Source organism: Terrapene carolina, unplaced genomic scaffold (genome assembly GCF_002925995.2).
Source record: "Terrapene carolina triunguis isolate 2854851 unplaced genomic scaffold, T_m_triunguis-2.0 Scaffold629, whole genome shotgun sequence".
NCBI lineage: Eukaryota > Metazoa > Chordata > Testudines > Emydidae > Terrapene > Terrapene triunguis.
In genome coordinates this window covers 14,392,060-14,414,382 of record NW_020664980.1, presented here as the reverse complement: position 1 = coordinate 14,414,382, position 22,323 = coordinate 14,392,060, and the positions used below count along the sequence as shown (strand labels likewise).

Genomic DNA, 22,323 nt, shown 5'->3' with positions numbered 1-22,323 from the left:
ACCACCCAAGAGATCCAGAGTGACAGTATCATGAGGCTCTCTGATTGGCTAACTGCCCCTACTTAACCCCAGGAAGTTGTCTGGGCAACCACACAGACCTTGGCCTGCTGTACTGCCAGACTTCACCTGGTCTCTGTCTCCATCCTGACTTCGACCCCAATTCCTGCCTCTCGATTCTAGCCTGGTACTGCCTCTGATCTCCAGCCTGACTCTGACCCTGATTCCTGCAGACCTCAGCCCAGCTGTGACTGCTAGGCCAGACTGCCTGCACCCCTATCCCTTACACCTGCTGGCTAGCTTTGTCCAGAATTGTCCACTGAGGGGTGGTTCTTGAAGCTTCCTCTCATGCATGTGGTGCTGGCTACTGTCAGAGACAGGATGGTGGAATGTATGGACCCCTGGTTATTTCCAATGGCTCCATGTTACTACTGGGCTAATGTCATCCCAGATGTAACTTTTTAAGGACCAGTTGCACAGCCCTTACTCACCCTGGTGAAAATATGTGTTTTCCCCCTTCTGGAATATTATACTATTTCCATATGAACTGTCTCAGGCAGCCTTCCCATTCACTGCCCAGGCTGTGCCACTTCCCCAGTAGCTGGCAGGGGAACCTGGGCCTGCCCACTACTCCAGTTTCCAGCTCCTGGACCCTCTAATCACCAGCCAAAGTCTGCACCATCCCAAACATTGCTGCAGTTTCCCTGAGCCTTTTCCTACTCCATCCCTATTGGGCTTCTGCTCCACCACCCTTCTAGGTAAACTCTTCCTTCAGGGCCAGGATCCCAGGACTTTCTCTCTACTCCTGGGTCTCCTCCTTTCCCTCTCTAAGTCCGGAGAATGACTGCAGGCTTCCACACTGCAGCCCCTTTCTGCTGTAAACTTCCTTGCTTTATACTAGCCCCACCTGCTCCTACTCAGCTGGGCTCCATCCTTAATCAGGGCTTGCTCATCAAGGCTCATTCTCCCTCAGATGTGGCCTATTGGATTACTTAATCCCTCCTGGGCCACATTAACCCTTTGTGGTCTAGTGTGGGGTGAACATTCCGTCACAGGGAGATATAAGGAAAGAGGGGACCGTTAGACCTCCTGTATGTCACAGGCCATTAACTTTCACCCAGTTGTCCCTTTAATGAGCCCAGTAACTTTTGTGTGGCTAAAACATATCTTCCCGAAAGGCATCTAGTCTGGATCTGAAGACATCAAGAGATGGAGAATCCACCATTGCCCTTGATAGTTCGTTTCAATGGTTCATTGCCTTCACCATTAACAATTTGTGTCAAAAGAAAGAAAGAGGGTGAGGGGTCTAATGAGGAGGTAAAATGGGAGAACAGAAAAAAAGAAAGAGGGTGAGGTAGGTAAGAAAGCACATGAGAGGGGGAGAAATGAAAGAAGGAAGGGGACAATAGAAGAGAGAAAGAGGATTTCAGGCAAACGACCTCCTCCTTTTTCAGGACCTTGTGGTGAAAAGCTCAGGTGTCCTTGACCTTGGAGCTCCCTGTTTTAACTCTTTGGGTTCTGCTCTTGCCCGAGCCGGGCATGAGGTCAGAACCCTATCCCCAGCTCTGCCAGCAGAAGCTGTTGTTTTCTGTTGGCTGATACCAATGCGCTGTTGGTTGCTGCTCCTGTTCCAACATGCCTGGCTTTCTCTTTCCTTAGTCTGACAATGAGCAGGAAGCATTCTGTTGCTGCAGGCAGAAATGATCTGTTCCCATTGCTCAGCACGTGGGCTCGGACAGGCTGCAAGCACAGGGCTTGTGCATTCCTGGCCTTGCAAACTTTTCTTCCAGCTGGAAAAGAACTTTAAAGCCGATACAGGACCTGAGTTAGTTTGCAAGTGATCTTCAGGGCCTGCCTGAAGATTATTAGGAGGAGGAGACGACCTAGGAGTAAACATGTTTGTGTTGGTTCTTGTCTGGGATTCTGTAAAAAGGTCCCCCCCGCTCAATGATTAACCCGGGCAGTAAAAGCTCGAGGGAGTTAACCGCTTCAATGGCATCTAACCTCCATGTTGTGTGTAGGGGCTGAGTTGGCCTCTGGAGCTCCAGCCTCCTGGCTAGTCATTGTGCCTTTCCCAACAGTGACAAGATACCTTTCCCATTACTGAGCACTGGGGCACAAACAAGGAAGTCAGCCAAAAAACCCAGAGTGGATTTCAAATCCCATTAGAGAGCCTGCTCGGTGTTGGCCAAATGAGAAAGGAAAACAGCAATGATCGGGAGCGGGTGCTTTTTTCCAGCTCCTAGGAGGAAGTGGTTCAAACAGCTGTGTGTAAACATCTCTTCAGGGCACAATAGCTAAGGGAAGTAATGGTTTTGCCTTCCACTCTAGCCCTCTGATTTCAGAGTGTGCGTAACAGAATAGCAACGAGAAGAAAAAATCGGTATTAATTCCAGCTAGCTTCCCCTGAACTTCATGTCCGGTCTCAGCCTCTGGGGCTCCGAGTACTCAGCTGCCGGAGTTGTGTGAACACACTTGGCATTTGTGTGCCTTGGCAGGAGTGCAGCACTACAGCTCTGTTTGGGACTTAGAGCAATTAACCATTAACCACACGCACTTGCTGGGCTCAAGGCAGGCTGGTTAACAAACCATGGAGAGGCATCACTAGCTGCGATTGGGCATGGGGTGGGGGGCACAGAAACAAGTCTGCCCTAGTGGAGCTTGCCCTGGGGTCAGAAAGAGAAGCCAATGGAAGAGAGACACCCCCTCCCCCCCGTTGTACACAGGAGTTATGGACATAAAGCAAAATCACCAGTGCTGGTGAGCAGGATCCTCCATTATCCACAGGGAAGGTTTAGCATGGACCATGATACGTCTATCACAGAATGATGATCAGTAGGACCGAGTCCACCCACCCTCTACGCCTTCATTTCCCAGCTGCTGTGATGCTCAGCCAGAACCCAGTTTGTTTTCAGTTCCACCACCAGCCCAGCCCTCAGTCTGGCCTCCTTTTTGTGACTAACTTTCTACCAGTGTGACAAGGTGGGTGTGGTAATATCTTTTATTGGACCAACTTCTGTTGGTGAGAGAGACACGCTTTCGAGCCACACAGAGCTCTTCTTCAGGTCTCGCAAGCTTGTCTCTCTCACCAACAGAAGTTGGTCCAATAAAAGATATCACCTTAACCATCTTGTCTCTCTAATATAGAATCATAGAATATCAGGGTTGGAAGGGACCTCAGGAGGTCATCTAGTCCAACCCCCTGCTCAAAGCAGGACCAATTCCCAACTAAATCATCCCAGCCAGGACTTTGTCAAGCCTGACCTTAAAAACCTCTAAGGAAGGAGATTCCACCACCTCCCTAGGTAACCCATTCCAGTGCTTCACCACCCTCCTAGTGAAAAAGTTTTTCCTAATATCCAACCTACACCTCCCCCACTGCAACTTGAGACCATTGCTCCTTGTTCGGTCATCAGGTACCACTGAGAACAGTCTAGATCCATCCTCTTTGGAACCCCCTTTCAGGTAGTTGAAAGCAGCTATCAAATCCCAAAGCAGCTATCAAATCCTGGGACCGATATGACTACAACTCCACTGCATACATTTCACCCATGTTCCCCCTTTCACATCCACTTACCCACCTGGCATCCACCCGCCTCTCCCAGCTATTCACACGTAAGCCATTGCTACAGGATTCAGCAGTCTCATCAAGCACCACTGCTTATGACTCAGCATTTAGGCCCTGATTCAGCAAAGCACTTAAGCATGTGCCGAAGTGTTTTGCTTAATCAGAGCCTTACTTGTTCTCATAGATATATTTGTTCCGGCCTCAGCGGGAGGGCGGGGGGAGAGGCTTAGATGATTTCTTGAGGTCCCTTCTAGCGCTACATTTTTATGATTCTATGACAAGGGACAGATTCAAAGATTCCTTGATTGCTGTATTATTGCTTCTTGCTCTTCTACCTCTGCTCCGATGTAGAAATGATCATTGGGGGACGACTCCATCACATGTATCCAAACTCTTGTTATAAGATACATTAAGGAGACCAGGTTTACTGTTTTAAATGCATCAGATAAATATTTATAGTGGCAGCTGCCACAGCTGCAGGGTGTTTCTCGCAGCCACATGTGATTTTCTGCTGTCTGTTGCACTTAGACACGTGTACACAAAAGTACCTATGACAAAATTTAAAACAACAGTATCGGTCCAGTAAATGTATTAACCCTTGGATCAGAAACAGGATATTAAAACATTTGGGTTGTCATTTTTGACACCCCTGCAAATGTTTAATGGCATTTGACGCCTTCCACTCTCTTTTTAAAGGCAAATCCAACTGACAGCAGGCGGTGAATGAAAGCAGGGATGATGTAAGCACAGAGAATTACATATCTATTAGACAGACTGCTACGGGCACACACTACCACCCAGGCACACTAGTCAACAACTAGTGTTCAAAAGTCCTAGGTCAAGCCTCAAAAATCATGAGATGGACTTAAAAATCACGAGTTTTTTTTAACTATATATTTGGGGTTTACTTTAATTTGCCTTCTGGTTCCTGAGCCTTTGGGGTACACACAGTCGCATTTTCAAGCTTTTATCCCTAACTGTGAGGGCTAACAACTTACTTTAAAAAAAAAAATGAAAGCTGAGATTCTCACATCATCATTCGACTCCAGGAGTTGGGGCTTAAAGCACCATGTGTCCCAAAATTCGTGATAAAATCACTGGAGTTAGCAACACTGCACCACACACATGTTCAGTAGTATATGAAAAATATAGAGAGTCTATTCCCACATGGGATCTGTAATATGCAAGGTAAAGTCTAATCTTTCCCCATTTATTTTCAAAGGTACTTTCTGCATGTGGAGATATTTCACCAGGAGTTGGCATTTGTGTAGCAGACAATGGATGAGATTCAGGGAGGCCAGCCAGTGGACACAGCTGCTGTGTAGTATGGTTACTGAGGGCAGGCAACCCTGTGAAACAATCTGGTTTTAAAAAGGTGCCTTTAGAATATATGGGTTGGAAGGGATCTCAGGAGGTCATCTAGTCCAACCCCCTGCTCAAAGCAGGACCAATCCCTAAATGGCCCCATCAAAGACTGACCTCACAACCCTGGCTTTAGCAGGCTAATGCTCAAACCACTGAGCTATCCCTCCCCTCCAATGTGGTTGTTAAGCCAAACATACACCTTAGCAATGGCCTCGTCTGGAATCTCTCATACCCTGTGCTCTCCCCCCTCTGCAGAGCGGTCATGCCAATAAAGAGAGACAAGGAGGAGAGGACATTTTTGTTGTGCTCATTATAAATCGTAAATAATAATAATGTCTAGCTTTGCAATGGCAGATCTCAAAGTGCTTTTCAAAAGAGGGTGGTATCATTATCCCCATTTTACAGATGGGAAAACTGAGGCACACAGAGGGGAAGTGACACCCAATAGCAAAGGTGGGAATAGAACACAGGTCTCCTGAGTCCTAGTCCAGGCTAGTAGGCCACACTGCCTAGTAACAGGGTGTGTAGTCTAATGGTTAAAGCAGGGGACTGTCAAAGAGGCCCCTGAATTCTATTCCCAGTTCTGCCACTGACTTACTCTGTGACCTTGTGCATGGTCCTCAACCTTCCCTGCTTCCATTTGTCCATCTGGAATAAGGACATAATAATATCTACATTGCAGAGATATTAAAGGTGCCAAAGCACCTTAATGAATGTCTGGAAAGCTGTTTGGGATTCTCAGATGGAAAGTCCAATAGATTGTAATTACGCTTACTATGATAGTGCATTATCATAGAATCATAGGACTGGAAGGGACCTTGAGAGGTCATCTAGTTCAGTCCCCTGCACTCATGGCAGGACTAAGTATTATCTAGACCATCCCTGACAGGTGTTTGTCTAACCTGCTCTTAAAAAATCTCCAATGATGGAGATTCCACAAACTCCCTAGGCATTATGATTGGTTATTGTAAGTATTATTATTGGTCCAAATCGGAGGTCCTCACTCAGTGTTCACACAAATTCCCATTGACTTCAGTCGGCGTTTGCGTGAGTAAGGGCCCTCAGGATTTGACCCATAACGAATACATAATAAATCAAGCAGTGACTGCTGGCCGTGGCAGACACAGGGCTGACACAGGCAGGAGGCTGTTCATTGTCAGCAAGTCATGCATTATATATAAAATTTCCATCAGCTGGAAAAGCTGGTTTTGAAAACAGTGCAGAGCTGGCAGCCCGTCTGAACAGGATCATTGTTAAGACAGGAGAGGAGTCACCATCAGGATCCAGCCCTCCTCGGTTAGCTACTTGTGAAATTCATCGATTTAAAGGCCAGGAGGGACCATTATGATCACCTGGTTTCAGGGCTGGCTCTGGTTTTTTTGCCGCCCCAGGCAAAAAAGCCTCCCGCCGCCTGCCCCACCCCACCCCCCGCGGGGAGCGCGGCAGGGGAGGGCGCCAAGCCCGGCCGCGGACCCGCTCTCCCCAACCGGCCGGAGCGCCGGGGGGAGGGCGGCGAGCCCGCCGCGGCTCCGCTCTCCCCGGTGGCCGGAGCACCGCGGGGAGGGCGGCGAGCCCAGTCACGGCCCCGCTCTCAGGCCGGAGCGCCGCACCGCGCCACCCCCCTCCAGGTGCCGCCCCAAGCACATGCTTGGTGGGCTGGTGCCTGGAGCCGGCCCTGCCTGGTTTGACCTCCTGCATAACGCAGGCCAGAGAATTTCACCCACTAATCCCTGCAACAAGCTCACGCTAGAGCATATTTTTCAGAAAGCCATCGACTCTAGAGCTAAAGACTTCAAATGATGGAGAATCCACCATATCCCTTGGAAAGCTGATCCAACGGCTAATTACTGTCACTGTTAAAAATGTGTACCTCATAGCCTGGATTTATCTAGCGTCAGCTTCCAGCTGCTGGCTGGGAGAGAGATTCTTCCCCTCCATAAAAAGGAACTTCAAACTTTTGCCCAAAATACTGTAACATTTAGAGACCAGTGTTTAAAATGGAGAAACAGGAGGCAACATTTCCACGTTGTAAAACCACTTCTACTCGCAAGAATGGGAAGTTTGCTAGTTTGAAGCCAGGAAATGTTCTCTTCCCACAGTCCTCTTGCTTTTTTCTATCCATTTACTTAAGGGGTAACGTCGGCATTGGAATCTGTGGCTCTGGCTGGCGAGTTGGAAGAGCGATTTGTGCCATCCCTCCTATGAGGCTTGGAACTCAAAGATTATGTCTCTCTTGGCAGGTCTGATTTCCACCACTTCTCGGCAGCTGGATCGAGAACACAAGGCTGAACATATCCTAGAGGTGGGTAATGACGAAGCTGTAATTAGCTTGATTTACCTACAAGTGTTTCAAGTCCTCAAAGAACATTGCCTTGCAAGTCGGCGCACAGAGAAAGAGGCTCATACCATCAGCTCCCAAGCGCTGGGAGATAATTAAATGTTCTGCTCTTTTTTCCCGTGTTGCCCCAAGTGCCAGCTGCACAATGTTTTTGAAAAGTGCCTCAAGATTTCCTAACGGAAGAGCAGAGAAACATGAGGCCTGTTGCCAAACCATGGGGAACGAAGGGTGGGAATTACAATTCTAACCGCTAACAACACAGACAACGATTCATTTGTAAGAGGCCAAGCCAGAGAAATTCACCCTTATTTGTCTTGGTGTACGACATTATCTGGGCCCAGTCCTCAGCAGCACTGACCTCACGCTGGCTGCCGTTGGATTGGAGGGAAGGGAAGGGGGCCTCCCCAGTCCTGGAACACAGCTGCGGCCAAACTAACCCCCAGTACAAGTTAGAGAAGGCACAGCAACTCTATGGGCCATTCCACCAGCCCAGGATTGCCTATGCAGAAAGGAAAGCAAGGGTGGGTATGGAGCAACCTATGCTGCCTTTACATCACTAGGAGATTCCCCTATAGTCGGGTGATTCCCATAAAGCTGAAGGAATCCCCCGTTGCCTTGAGGAACCAGCCCCCTCCTCCCTAACAATAATGTTTTAGAACACTCTACACACACATACCTTTTCAGTGTCACAGCATCCCCAAGAGATCTGATTATACCCATTTTATAGAGGGATAAACCGAGGCACAGAGAGGTTAAGTGACTTGCCCCAAGACTCGGGGTGAGTCAGTATGAGAACTCAGAAGCTCTTGTCTCCAGTGCCAGTGCTCAGTTACGTCAGTACATTGGTCAGCATCTTCCTTGTTTCTAAATACTCTATAGTTCCAGATGAGGGGGAATTTTCCTGCCCCTTTTCTATATTTCTGTGGATTCCATGATCATTTGGGAGATATTTCAGCACACTACTTATGCTGCAGTTTCAGGACCTTTGTGTTCCTTTTCTCCCACCCTCCAAGAGTTTCACAAACACATCAGTAAAAATGGCCAAATCCTAAACAAAGACACATAACCTCCATCCCATTTGTTACAGTCCCTGTATACAAAACATTATCAATAACTTGTCACACAAAGATCACAGGTCTGCTCAGTCTAGGTTAAGTCACCTTTTTAATGACTTTTGGCACAGAGCTCACATGTACCATGGGGAGGTCATGACTGCCTGTTCATGCATCCAGAACCCTGGAAGAATGTATATATTTGTGTAGCAAGATTAGGACCGGATTTAACCACATCTGTTTGACTCTCTAACCCTTCAGCACAAGGTGTAGTTGTAGTAAATGCGTCTCCTCTTATGTGGACCAGCCCTAGACAATACCACGTTGTGTGACTTACACAACTTCTGCAAACTGCAGACCCCAGAGAACAACTTGGTCACATGCAGTTGGATAGGTTTGAAATTTCATCCAGGCAAGGGAAGTGACATTCAGATCGTGTTGGTGGACAAATACACTTACACACAACAAACACCGTATATTTTCACAACTGCCCTTCATGATGAGAGTTGGCTGTTGTGCCCTGGGTCATGACAAGATGCTCCTTCACCTAGTTCCCTGGTTTGCTTGCAGGTTGCTGTTTCGGACAACGGAGATCCAACCCTGAAGTCCACCGCCAGGGTCGTGATCCAGGTCCTGGATGCCAATGACAATCCTCCCAGCTTCCCCCACAAACTCTTCATGGTTCAACTCCAAGAGAGAGCTGCTTCCGAGGCTCCACTGCCGGTCTGCAGGCTGATTGCCTCAGACCGTGACGTGGGGCAGAATGGACAGGTCACCTATAGCATGGAGGAGTATGATGAGGGGATATTCACCATCAACCCTGCAACAGGCATGGTGCTTTCCAGAAAGGCTTTCCCTGCCTCGGAATACAACATACTAACGGTGAGACAGGCACAGAGAGAGAATGCACATGAAGGGAGAAGGGTAGGGGGAAAGAGGAGAGGGAAACAGAAGTAGGAGGGAGGGAGAAAATGAGAGGAGAGAAAAGATGGATAAGATGAGAGGGACACATGGAAGAGAGAGAGAGAGTGAGGAGGGGGAGATGGACACAGATGGAGGGACAAAGAGAACCAGCGAAAGTGAGATGGAGGTATGAAAAATGGAGGGAAGTCTGAGGTGGAATACACCACATTCTTCCAGGGAGAATATCATGTTCCACATGATCTCAGCTGGGCTTGGATCTGAGTCTGAGCTTTCCCATAGTTTTAGAGGTGTTTAGATTTGGGGTTCTGGTTCAGATCCATTGCAGAGAGGAGCTGGACCCAACTCACAAAGTTTCAATTCAGGTTCAAACTTCTGCCAACTTCAGGGGCCTTTGGATCCAGGCCCAGGTCCCTCTCTGCTCTGACACAAGCAAGGGTCTGATTTGGAGTGAGCCTGGGAAGGTATAGGGGTTTGCTTCGTGACCAACAAGAATTTGGTTTGCATGATGTCACTGTGAAAGCAGGTGAAACTTTGCCCATATGAGTGAGGTTTGCTTTGTGGTTTATGGGTGCGTTCAGGCTTAAAACTCAAAGAGAAACTGCAGGGAAGTATCATGCAGAGCCGGGCCCTGAGAACTGCAGCCCAACCTGATTAGTGTGCGAGATTGCTAAACCAGCACTTCTCTCTGAAACCCAGCCTGTGTATTCATTGGCAGGTCAAGGCGACAGACGGGGGCAACCCCCCACTTTCCTCCAGCGTGCGGCTTCACATCAGTTGGGTCTCTAGCCCAGGCCCTTCCTCAGAGCCGCTAGCTTTCGACGAGCCCCATTTTAACTTTGCTGTGATGGAAACGGACCCCGTGAACCACATGGTGGGCGTGATCAGCGTCGAGATCGGACCCAGCCAGCTCTGGTTTAACATCACAGGTGAGGTCCCAGTGGGAAACGAGTGCTGTGGTGTCTACGAGCTGGAAGAATTTTGCCCCAGTTCCCTTGGCATTCAGCACATACATGCCCTGAGCTAACAAAGCTGTTTACTTAAGATTATAGGAGAAGCCTCCATGTATGCATTGACTGGCATTCAGGCTGACTACACAGTAAACATAGCCGCCCCACTAAAAGAGTTGGTGCCCAAGAACAACTACCCATCCTATTTTACAGTGACATTTCTGGCCCTTGCCCATCTCTAATGAAATCTCCTGCTCTGGAAGATGCCGAGGATGAGACAGACTCACATGGCTCATGGGAAATATGTGGCAATCATGGCCCTGCAGCCTGGTAAATTACTTTTTGGGCGTTCTGATTGGCTGACCCGGTTACCATGCTTGCTTTGCTCAGGGCACTGTATGATTTCTCTGGAAAACAATTCCTTTTGGAATCCTCCGCCTCCTCTTCCTCCTCTGCTCTTAAATAGCCTATGATTTCCATCAGATCAGGTTCAATATAGACGGGGTGTCTTTCCCTTACTTCTGACGGAGGTGCTTACCCATGACGGTTCTCCTTTTTAGGACTCCCCTCTGGGACAACTTTGTGGGAAGCAGACTGTGACGTTGGGGTGAATTTGTCCATGGATCGCACAGGGCAGAGATAGTGGTTCAGAACCATCTTGCTGTTCAGTGCTCAGTATGCGCCTAATACTATCTTGGGACTATGTCATGTTCCTATTATCCTAGTCCCCGTTGGGGTCCAGTCTGCAGGAATTGTCCTTCGCAGGCAGAGCTTCAAGTGTGTGAGTAAATCCTTCTCCCTCCTCTAGTGCATTTGGGCAAGGATAACGAAGTACAAATACAATGAACAATGGGAGTCGACATTGTGTAGCGCTGACAATCCCAATGCAACGTTTCTCTTGCTTTATTACCACTTGCCTGGATTTTCTAGCCCCAAGGATATTTACTCTGAATTTAATCATAGCGTTTATCTTCCCTTATAGTTCAGGCCTTTTCTGACCTCCTGCATGCTGACCACTAAATTCAGAAAAGGCAGTTGTTAATGCATCCGAAGTGCTGCCTCACCATGCATCTGAATCCGTACTGTTTCATTTATTTTACGCGGCTGGTGACGTTGTGATTTGCAGCAGAATGCGGCCCTGCTGATGCTGCAGAAATCAGGCAGCCTTGGTGCATAATTTGAGACTAGCCTTTCACCGATATCAGGGTTTTTCTCACTGGAAGCAGGGTTTGACAGTTGAGAGGGTGGGAGCCCAGACTGAGCCGCCCTCAAGGGGGTAGCAGCTAAAGAGAGGGGAGAGATTTCACATTTTCCTTGGGGGGCTGTGAGCATCTTCTTTCCTCTTCAATTTTGGAGTCTTTACTTACCTGGTTTTCTCCTCTCCTCTGGCCCCATTTCCCCACGGAAGTGAGGTTAGAGTACTGATCTCTTATGCTGGTGGAAGGGAATCCACGTGTCTTTTCCTCAGCCTCGGCTTCTTTCGTCTCTCTCGCACTGTATCAATCAGGATTTTCCTACATGCTCTGATAGCGGCACCATTGGATGCTCATAGGAAAATAAGCCTGATTCAGAATGTCGGGGAATCTGGCTGCTGTCTGGCAGGGGTGTTGGGGCACACGATAAATAACCCAAACAGCCTCTAACAGTCTGTAAACCCGATTATTCCAATGGCATTTTGCTTGTCATATGTAAATAACAAGCAAATAGAGTGTGAGACACAATGAAGAAGCTGTCATCCTTGGGCTGCCTAGCAATAGCATGAGGAATGACTCTTCCGCTGAGTTCCTCAAGTGCTACGCGGCCATCTGGGCTGAAGGAAACGGTCTTGGCTCACACTGGGAGCGCCGTCTGCTTCTGCAGCTGTTCAGCGTTGGGCTTCTCCGAGAGCTTGCCGGCTCCCTGCCATGACAGGGAAGGACACCACTAACTTACTGTCAGTGCAACCCTTGAGCTTGAAATCCACTGCAGCTTTCCCTTGTGCAAAGTCACCCCCTTTCCCATAGGTGATAAGCCTGTAGCTCTAGAAATCTGGAGATCTGATGCAAATGAGGTAATACCCTAATTTTCAAATTTGAATATCCATGGCATTATTTGCATAAAATCACTCTTCTTCCCCTCTGTCTCCCATCTGAGATTTCCCTTTTTTTCTGTTCAGCTCCCTATTTCACAGCTAGCGTTTCCCCTGGCCACCCCTCTGGCCTAGTTTCTCCCATCTCCATCTCCTTTCTGGTTCCCCTCTTTGTCCCTCAAATTTCCCACTGCTCACCCACAATGGGATGTCCTGACCATAGAAACCCTGCCTAGAGTGTAGCCCCCAAACCGCCCATGGCCACAGAAGTACAGCTAGAGCTGAATAGAATAATACCATTCAATTCACTACCAGTCCTCGTCTAGCCATCTTGGTGGCGGTGAGTGAGCTGAGGTTTATGGTCCTCAAGGCCAGATCTTCATGGTTACCATTCTCGAGGGCTCGTAGGGGTCTGTATGGTTTAGATCCCTAATGCTTCCATCCAGGGCTCTTACCATAGAGATGCGGCCTATAGCTCCTTCCTCCAAACCACTCCCCTGCTCTCCCAATGAGGGCAAGAACTAAGCGATGGTGCCCAGTGACGGGTGCCCAGACTTGGGAGTCTCTAGCCAATCTGGGAGACTTAGCAGCTCTGCCTTCCCCCACCCAGTTCTTGCAGTTATTACAGTGAGGGCTAGAGGCAATCCGTGGAACTGATGGCTTCCCTCTGGGACTGGGACGGGGGTAAAGAGAGGGAAATTCCCGCCCGATATGAAGCCAGCTCATTCTGTCTCCCCTGACAATTCTAGCCCTGGGTCACCTTCCTAGTCCTTCTCTTCAGCTGGAGATGCCCCAGTGTTCCCTCTGCCTCCGATCAGGCCTTTTAGATTTTATACCAAACAACAAGAAAAGGGCTTTCACTGAGTCATCCTCCCCGTGGAACCTCGATCCTGTCCTACCTACATACTTCCCTCCATGTCCTGGTGGTGGGACATTTCGAACACCTGCCAGCTGCCAAGCTTTAATTCACACACACCCCAGCTTCCTTGGAGCAAAATTCTTCTCTTCTCTTACAGTTTGATATTGCTTCCCCCCGCCCCACCTCCGTTTTATTTCTCTTCCCATCCCAGGTGGTGATGACGACATGGACTTTGATATTGAGAAGAGCGCAGGCAGCCTGGTCATTGCGAGAGCCCTAGATGCAAAGAAGAAGCCAAGCTATAACCTTACAGTAGAAGTCACTGATGGGTCGAGTTTCATCAGGACCCAGGTAACTTCCTGAAGGCTGTTAAAGTCGCTAATCTTTCCATTGGCTTCAACGGGCTTTGTATCGGGACCTAGCAATGCAAGTCTCATTGCATTGTGCCCATTTGGGCTGGGCTATAAATCCCTCTTACACTCCCCGGGCTCAGGGTTTATATATTGCCAGAGATGTAGGAAGGTGAGGCCTGGGCCCTAAGGACTGGACACTCTAATTTAAACTCTTGCGCTCAATCCCTTAGTCTTTTATATCGTAAGAGTAGAAGCAGAAGAGTCCCACAGGAAATCAACCTCAGTGAAAGAAGGGAGTTGGGAGGGATGAGTAAGAAGGAGGCTGTTCAATCCTTTTATCCGGGTTCTTTGCTCAGCTCTTCCCGTTGGAGGAGCGAGAGTGAGACGGCAGAGAGGACACGTAGCATTGGAGGATCAGTACGTGTACACAGTGGAGACACAAGGCCCTGAGAACCGAAAGGGCAGCAGTGACCGATTTAGGGGGGATGCACCCATTCGAATGTTATTCCCATTTCTTCCCCGTTTGGCACTGCAGCGACCTCTCTCGTTCTCAGCACAAAGGGGACTAGCCTCAGACTGGTGATGTGGAGAGAATGCTGGGGAACAGAAAGGAGGAGGCCGGGGCTCTCTGCTCTACCCCTTCCTCAATTCTGTATCCAAAGGCACAGCCCCTCTCCACCTGTGTGGGTTGAGGATGCTCCACCCTGAGAGGGATTGCTTGCTCTCGGACCATTACCCGGCAGAGACAAGGAAAAGTCAAAATTCAACAAGCATTTTCCAATGGGGTTCTAACCTTGACTGACCCATCAGTGCTCCTTGTGGTAACTCGTGGTGGGAAATTCACTGGGGTGGTTTGTAGGGGGAGGTTAGCAAGGATGTTAGATAGGCAGAGACTGCCATTCCACCGAAATTCACTGGTGACCACCTGCTATCTTCAATGTCACAAACTATCATTCCAAATAAAAAACAAACACCACCTTGGCTGATGCCCATTTCCGGCCTCCCACAATCTGACCATCGGTTTATTTGGCCCTGGTGGGCACTGCTGGATGTCAGCGAACTTGCTGTTGCAAAACACCGCGGCATGTTTGATTTTGTTAAAGGGAAGCAAATCATTACAGCGGGCTAGGTAAGATGTGGTCAAATGGTGCAGAGGTGGGGGTGTAATGGGGAGGGGAAAGGAGGGATCCAGGGGTATTGGACAATGGAGGGAACCAGCCAACCTCCCAGGCAGAAATAGGGTTTGCAGTTTGCAGGCTTTGCCATAAAATATGCAAGGGGATTTTTTTTTTTTAAATAAGTGTGAACTGCAACACTTGTTTGTGCAGCCATATTTTCACGCTGCTCCTGATATGTACAAGTGCCTCTCACCCACCATTCCCACTCCCTCAGTTTCCCAATGTGAAAATTAACGAGGAGCAGCATGACATTAGCCAGCAAAGCCAAAACCAGTAGCTGCATTAACGTTTTCAGGGCAAACAGCAGGCACTTTCAGTCTAAATGGCGTTTTAGATTGAGAGATCGGCAAAACTACAGTGAGCAAAGAGAAAGTCTCAATGAAAAGAGCACAGTGTGCTTCTCCTTGGACAGCCTGCACTGAAATGAGCACAAAATGGCTGCTAAGCTCTGCAGAGTCCTAAGGGATTTAAAGGTGCGGCATTCAGCAAACCGAGGCACAAGAGTTACATGCCTAACTGTACTACACAATCTTTACCGGTCAGGCTGTGTCTTTAATTTTTCCTGCAACCCTTTGATTAGTAAATAGGATTGGCCCCCAAAACAGGATTCCCCTGCATAACATACTACTTCCTTTGCAGGCCTACATCCATGTGATTGACATTAACCAGCACCGCCCCCAGTTCCGGGAGAGCCATTATGAGCTGACGATTCCGGAGGACACGCCCCCTGGGACAGAAATCCTTCGGGTCAGTGCAACAGATGAGGACAAAGGGAAGGGTTTGATCTACACCCTCCATGGCAGCGTGGATCCCAGAAGCGCGCGGCTTTTCCAGTTGGATCCGAGCAGCGGCGCCATCGTGACTGCAGAGGGGCTCAGTTCTCAATCCGTGCTGCAGCACATCTTAACCGTGATGGTATGTTAGAGCAAAAGCATCAGACCGCTGGGCTGGAGCATGGTTTGTCCATCAGAAATATGGCTGGGTGACTTGAGAAGTTTAAACTGGGGCCAACGTTTTTAGAGGGGAGGGAAAGGCGGGCCTTTCGCTTTCTCCATGTAACACACCAGATAAACATGCGAATGGCTGATCCACATCGAGGTTAAGAGCCTATTGCTGCTGCCAGCTAACAAAGTTACTCCTTCAACTCAATTGGTAGAGGGCTGTGCTTTGGCTCTTAAGGGCATAGTTTCAGTCCCTGCTGAGGACTACCCATAATACAGGGTGATTACAATCAAAACATCTCAATCTTGAGGAGCATTTGGAAGAATAACTGAGAAGCATTGCCCAGTAGTGGCCCTCCCCTCACTGAGCATAATCTTAACCTGGTCTTCCTCTCTGCCATTCAGGTGAGGGACCAGGAAGTCCCCATCAAACGGAACTTTGCCAGGGTTGTCATCCACGTGGAGAACTGCAACATTCACCCTCCCCAGTTCGCCAGCGTCCACTACGAAGCAGAGGCACTGGACTCCGCGGCAGTAGGCACAGAGGTTGTACAAGTCAGAGCCCTGGATCAGGACCAAGGAGCTAATGCTGAAATCCGCTACTCTCTTCAGGCAGGTGAGGGACATGAGGCAGGGCAGTGTTAGCAAAGAACATGCGTGCCACATTGGTCCAGACATTGGCGCAATCTTGTCCAATTAATGGGATCCACCATTCGGTGGCTGGTCCCGTTTCTATGTACCCTCAATATTACCACTGCTGAGCTCTTGTGATCTGCAGAGCTGAAACAGAGCTATCTCCCTGGCTGAGGCAGCAGGAGCCAGGTTGAGCTTCTTTAATTGGGAAGTTGCTTTTGCATCCCCCCTTGTAGAAACAGACCTGTTGACCTCTCCTGATGTGCACAGACTCAGCCTCACCCGGTGTAGAAAGTATCATTAGGAACCCTATACAGTTGTGGTTGGTCATCCAATCTCATTCCTCTCTGGGTTCTGGTAGAAGGAGACAGGCAGCACCTAAAAAAATGGAGAAAGTGCCTGGAAAATCAGCACTGTTGGTGAACTGCAGGAGAAGGCTTGCTAGGAATAAGACCTCCTGGCATTTCTTCCTTGTGCCCAGTCCCCCGGCTCTGACTTCAGTTCAGCACAAACTCACATTGTTCCCTATCGCCTCATATCTTCAAGCCACCAGAGCCTAGCTGCTGCATGAACATTCTTCCAGGGCACATTTAACGTCTCTAACTGACGTACAGCCTGACGGCACAGGGTCAGCAGAGTTGAACGAGCTCCAGATTCCTGGATACCTTAAAAAGGGCCATCACCTGCTAGACAATCACAGCACATTACGCCCTTTCTAACAACTATATCTATCCCCCACCTGTGTTGGAAATGGGAGCAGTACATGGATGCACATTTAGAAATGGTTCATTCCTCTGTCATGTTACAGAATATTAACATACTTTCTTAGAGAAGATCATTTCACCCCTCGGTCACTAGTTCAAGACTAACCTAAGACGTTAGTGATTGAAACACTGGGACCAGCTGCAGCAGCCTCCAGACTACTGTTTGATGGCCTATGTGAAATAAGTGGATGGTCTCTGTCCAGCCGCTAATGATCCCCAGACTTATCACCACCTTTCTTGTTGGCTGTCTCTGTAGAGGCGCCAAGGAATTAATTGCTATAGAAACTGAAGTACCTCTTTTCAACTCCTAGTGATGGTCCCTCCAGTTCAAAGGTGCCCACAGACTGCAATGGTCATGTATTTTATCACTCTAACAGTACAACCCAAACACGTAAGGATGTGCCACACTGGCTGCTTAGATTGTCAGCATTTTGGGTAGGGCCTGCCTTTTCGTTCTGTGTTTGTACAGCGCCTAGCACATTAGGATCCTGGGCCATGACTGGAGCTCATAGGTTCTACTGAAAAACACATATTATAATAATAATAGTAATGGCAGGGTAGGGTTGGGGGGATATGGCACAGCCCACGCTGTACCTGTTCAATACAAAAATAGAAAACTTCAAGTGCACATTTCACCAGCATTAAATTCACTGGAGTTAAAGAATAATTTTTCTAATAATCCTTAATTTACAAGTTTGCCTATAGTTTACAGCAGGATCATTATGTTTAGAGGAAGACCAGCCTATAGGTGCTGGAACTAGAGGTGCAGGGGGTGCTACTGCACCCTCTGGCTTGAAGTGGTTTCCATTATATATGGGGTTTATATATGGCTCTCAGACCCCCACTATACAAATTGTTCCAGCACCCCTGGACCAGCCTATAAATTAATATAGATTGTTATTTCCCAATGAAAGAAACAGACAGTGGTTAGCACAAGTCATTTGATATCATACCAGGAATGTCCCTGGAAACAACCCAAGAGAACACAGCCAAAGAGTGGAGTCATCTCTTGATTTTGCCATTTCTTTTATTTCAGGTAACAGCGAAGGGTTCTTCAGCATTGACTCGCTGTCTGGAATTATTACAGTTGCCCAGAAACTTGATCAGTCCAAGCAAGAGCGGTTAACACTCATTGTAAAGGCAGAAGATCAAGGGTTCCCCCAACTTAAGGACTCCACTGCTGTCCACATTCACATTAAACCCTCCGACAGCACCCCTCCTAGATTTCCAGAGGTGGAATACATCGCAGAGATCAGCGAATCTATTGCTCCAGGCTCTCCTCTTATCCTGGTTTCAGCCACAAGTGTGTCACCTGTCAGCTATGAAATAAAAGAAGGAAATGGGGATGGTGTATTCTCTATGAATTATCAATCAGGCCTTATTTCCACTCAGAAGAACTTAGATTTTGAGCAGGTCTCATCTTACCAGCTGAAAGTCCGAGGCACCAACATGGGAGGAGCATTTACGGACGTAACAGTGCTTATCTACGTCATGGATGAGAACGACAATGCACCTGCCTTTGTTAAGCCTTCCTTCGTCGGCTGGATCAGCGAGAATGCTCCATCGCAAAGCATGGTTATGGATGGAAACAATGCCCCACTGGTAGCACATGCAACAGATGCTGACCAAGATTCGAATGCCTTGCTGGTCTATGAAATTTTAGAACAGGAGGCACTGAAATATTTTAATATAGATCCGAGCATGGGAACACTTACCACTCGTGCCAACATCGATTATGAGCTCATCCCAGTTTTCTACTTCAGCATACATGTCCGTGACAGGGGCAATCCCTGTTTATTTGCATCCACGCCTGCCAAGGTCATAGTCCACGTCAAAGATGTGAATGACTCTCCTCCAGTATTTTTAAATGACACTTATGAACTTTCTGTCTTGCTGCCTGCCCACCCAGGCATGGAGCTTTTGGCAGTGCAAGCAGAAGACGCAGATTCGGAGGTGACTTATAGCATAGCGGAAGGCAACCTTGACAATGCTTTCTGCATTCACCCACTCACAGGTCTCATCTCCGTGCTTAATGCTACCCTCCTGGGAAGTTATCGTGAGCTCACAGTCAGAGCTGGTGATGGCTTGTATAAGAGTACAGCTCTGGTCAGGATAAATTTAATCGAAGCCCAAGTTACTGCCTTAAAATTTGATCAGGACTGGTATACAGCAACAGTGCTGGAGAATTCTACAGATCAAGAGACTCTGATTGTTCTTGGAGTCAGGGGGAATCAGCTAAATGAGCCACTCTTTTATTCCCTCTTAAACGGCACAGAGAGGTTCAAAATGATCCAGGCGTCAGGAGTGCTGCAGACCAAGCGTCTGGAGTTTGACCGTGAAACACAGGACACGTATGAGGTTGCTGTGGAAGTAAAGGACTGTAGAAACCCACCCAGGGTGTCTCAGGCTACAGTCAAGGTTTACGTGGAAGATGTCAATGACAATCCACCACAGTTTGAGAACGTGCCATATTACACATCAGTTCAGGATGGTACGGAACCGGGCGATGTCCTTTTTCAGGTATCTGCCACTGACAGAGACATAGGAGACAATGGAGCCATTACTTATTCATTAGCAGAGTTCTATGAGTACTTCTGGATTGACCCCTACTTGGGGGACATCTCGCTCAAGAAACCCCTCGATTATCATGCTTTAAATAAATACACCCTTAAAGTTATCGCTAGAGATGGTGGCGAGCCTCCCTTGCATGCCGAAGAAGAGGTTTTAATCACTGTGAGGAACAAATCCAATCCTTTGTTCCAAAGCCTTTATTATACTGTGAAAGTGCCGGAAAATATCCCCCTGTACACACCTATTCTCCACACGCAGGCTCGTAGTCCTGAAGGCCTGCGACTCATCTACAACATCATGGAAGAAGAGTCCCTTAAACTGTTCAACACGGATTTCAAGACCGGTGTCCTTACTGTCACTGGGCAGTTGGACTATGAATCAGAGACAAAACATACATTTACGGTGAGAGCCACGGACACAGCGTTGGGGTCCTTTTCGGAAGCCACGGTGGAAGTGGAGGTGGAGGATATTAACGATAACCCACCTGTATTTTCTCAGATGCTTTACACAGCATCTGTCTCAGAAGGCTTGCCAGCTCAGACCCTCGTTGTCCAGCTCTTTGCTTCTGATAAGGATTCAGGACGAAACAAAGTAATTTCCTATCAGATCTTGGATGACAGTTCAGATGCTACCAAGTCCTTTGATATTGACCCTAACACAGGAGAAATCACAACGGCCCATGTGCTGGATCATGAAACAAACCACCAGTTTCTCATGAAAGTAAGAGCTACAGATCACGGAATGCCCCCACTTAGCAGCGAAGCCCTGGTAATCATTGACGTGGCAGACATAAATGACAACCCCCCTGAGTTCAGCCAACCTCAGTATGAAGCCAAGGTGAGTGAAATGGCCACCTGTGGCCACACTGTGATAAAGGTCCAGGCCCTGGACCCTGACAGTGGAGACATCACCAGACTGGAGTATGTAATACTCTCAGGCAATGACAAAAGACATTTTGCCATCAACAGCACTTCTGGAATAATTTCCATGCTCAACCGCTGTAGAAAGAACCTTGAGTCATCTTACAACCTCAAGGTCTCTGCTTCCGATGGGGTTTTCAAGACCACTGTGCCCGTGTACATCAATACCACCAATGCAAATAAATACAACCCATCTTTTTGGCAAAATGTGTATGAAGCAGAGCTGGCTGAAAATGCCGAGGTAGGAACCAAGGTGATTGAGCTTCTGGCTATTGACCCAGACGATGGCCCATATGGCACTATAGATTATACTATCATAAACAAACTTGCCCACGAGAAGTTCTCCATCGACAATAAAGGCCACATTGCCACGCTGCAGAAGCTGGACCGGGAAAATTCCACTGAGCGAGTCATTGCTATTAAAGTCATGGCAAAGGATGGGGGCGGGAAGGTGGCTTTCTGCACAGTCAAGATAATCCTTACAGACGAGAATGACAACCCGCCTCAGTTCAAAGCCTCTGAGTACACCTTGTCCATTCAGTCCAATGTAAGCAAAGGCTCCCCAGTCATTCAGATCCTAGCTTATGATGCTGATGAAGGTGGGAATGCAGACGTCACCTACTCCGTTGATTCAGTGGAAGGCATTGCGGAGGATCTTGTTGAGATCAGTGCTGCCACTGGGGTTGTTAAAGTCAAAGAGAGCCTCATTGGATTAGAAAATAGAGCATTTAACTTTAAAGTCAAAGCTGAAGACAGCCGACCCCCTCACTGGAACTCTCTTGTCCCCGTGAATCTTCAGATTGTCCCCAGAGAAGTGTCCTTGCCAAGGTTTTCTGAGCCACTGTATACGTTCTCAGCATCTGAGGACCTTCCAGAAGGTTCAGAAATAGGGTCAGTGAAAGCTGTGGCAGAGGAGCCCATCATATACAGCCTGGTGAAGGGAACCACCGCTGAAAGCAATAAGGATGAGGTATTCACGCTGGACAAGCAAACGGGGGCTTTGAAAGTCAAGAAGGCCGTGGATCATGAGAAGACCAAATGGTACCAGATTGATGTCATGGCTCACTGCTCACACCAGGGGACCGAGCTGGTCTCGTTGGTCTCCGTAAGTATCCAAGTGAAAGATGTCAATGATAATAAACCATTTTTTGAGGCGGATCCCTATCAGGCTTTTGTCACGGAGAACATGCCATCAGGAACCACAGTAATTCAAGTTACCGCTAATGACCAGGACACAGGGAGCGACGGGCAGGTGACCTACAGCCTGGAAGCAGAACCTGGCAACATCAGAGGACTCTTCACCATTGATGGTGAGAGTGGGTGGATCACGACACTGAAAGAGCTGGATTGTGAAGCTCAGGAGACCTACCGTTTTTATGTGGTAGCCACAGACCATGGCAGGAAAGTCCAGCTGTCTTCCCAAACTTTGGTGGAGGTCACCATCTCCGACGAAAACGATAATGCTCCACAGTTCACCTCAGAGGTCTACAAAGGTTCGGTGACTGAGAACGCTGATCCCGGGCAGATCATTGCCACGCTCAGAACCACAGATGCTGATATCTCAGAGCAGAACAGACGCGTCACATGTTACATAACTGGTGAGCTGCTATTAATTTTAACTCTTGAGCTGGCAAGAATAATTAGCATATAATCTTAGGGCCCGATTCTGCTACCTTTAGTCTGCAAACGGTCCCATTGCAATACTTATTGCATGCATCGTATTAAGTGCTTTCCAACAGGGGTGTTGCAGCGATCTCAGAGTGAGTCATAATATTTTGTTTCTCATGGAGGCTCTGATACACACACACACACACACACACACACACACACACACACACACACACA

General features: G+C 48.2%; 1 protein-coding gene across 1 annotated transcript in view; it reads left to right on the top strand.

The window, feature by feature from the left end:
• The window catches only part of FAT2 (FAT atypical cadherin 2), a 62,793-nt gene that overhangs the window by 10,104 nt on the left and 30,366 nt on the right, over window positions 1-22,323 (top strand). The window contains exons 3-9 of the mRNA XM_024217055.1: window positions 7,171-7,232; window positions 8,891-9,202; window positions 9,960-10,170; window positions 13,330-13,469; window positions 15,289-15,564; window positions 15,996-16,206; window positions 18,024-22,076. Of these exons, the coding sequence (XP_024072823.1) occupies window positions 7,171-7,232; window positions 8,891-9,202; window positions 9,960-10,170; window positions 13,330-13,469; window positions 15,289-15,564; window positions 15,996-16,206; window positions 18,024-22,076 (5,265 nt within the window). The remainder of the gene's footprint in view (window positions 1-7,170; window positions 7,233-8,890; window positions 9,203-9,959; window positions 10,171-13,329; window positions 13,470-15,288; window positions 15,565-15,995; window positions 16,207-18,023; window positions 22,077-22,323) is intronic.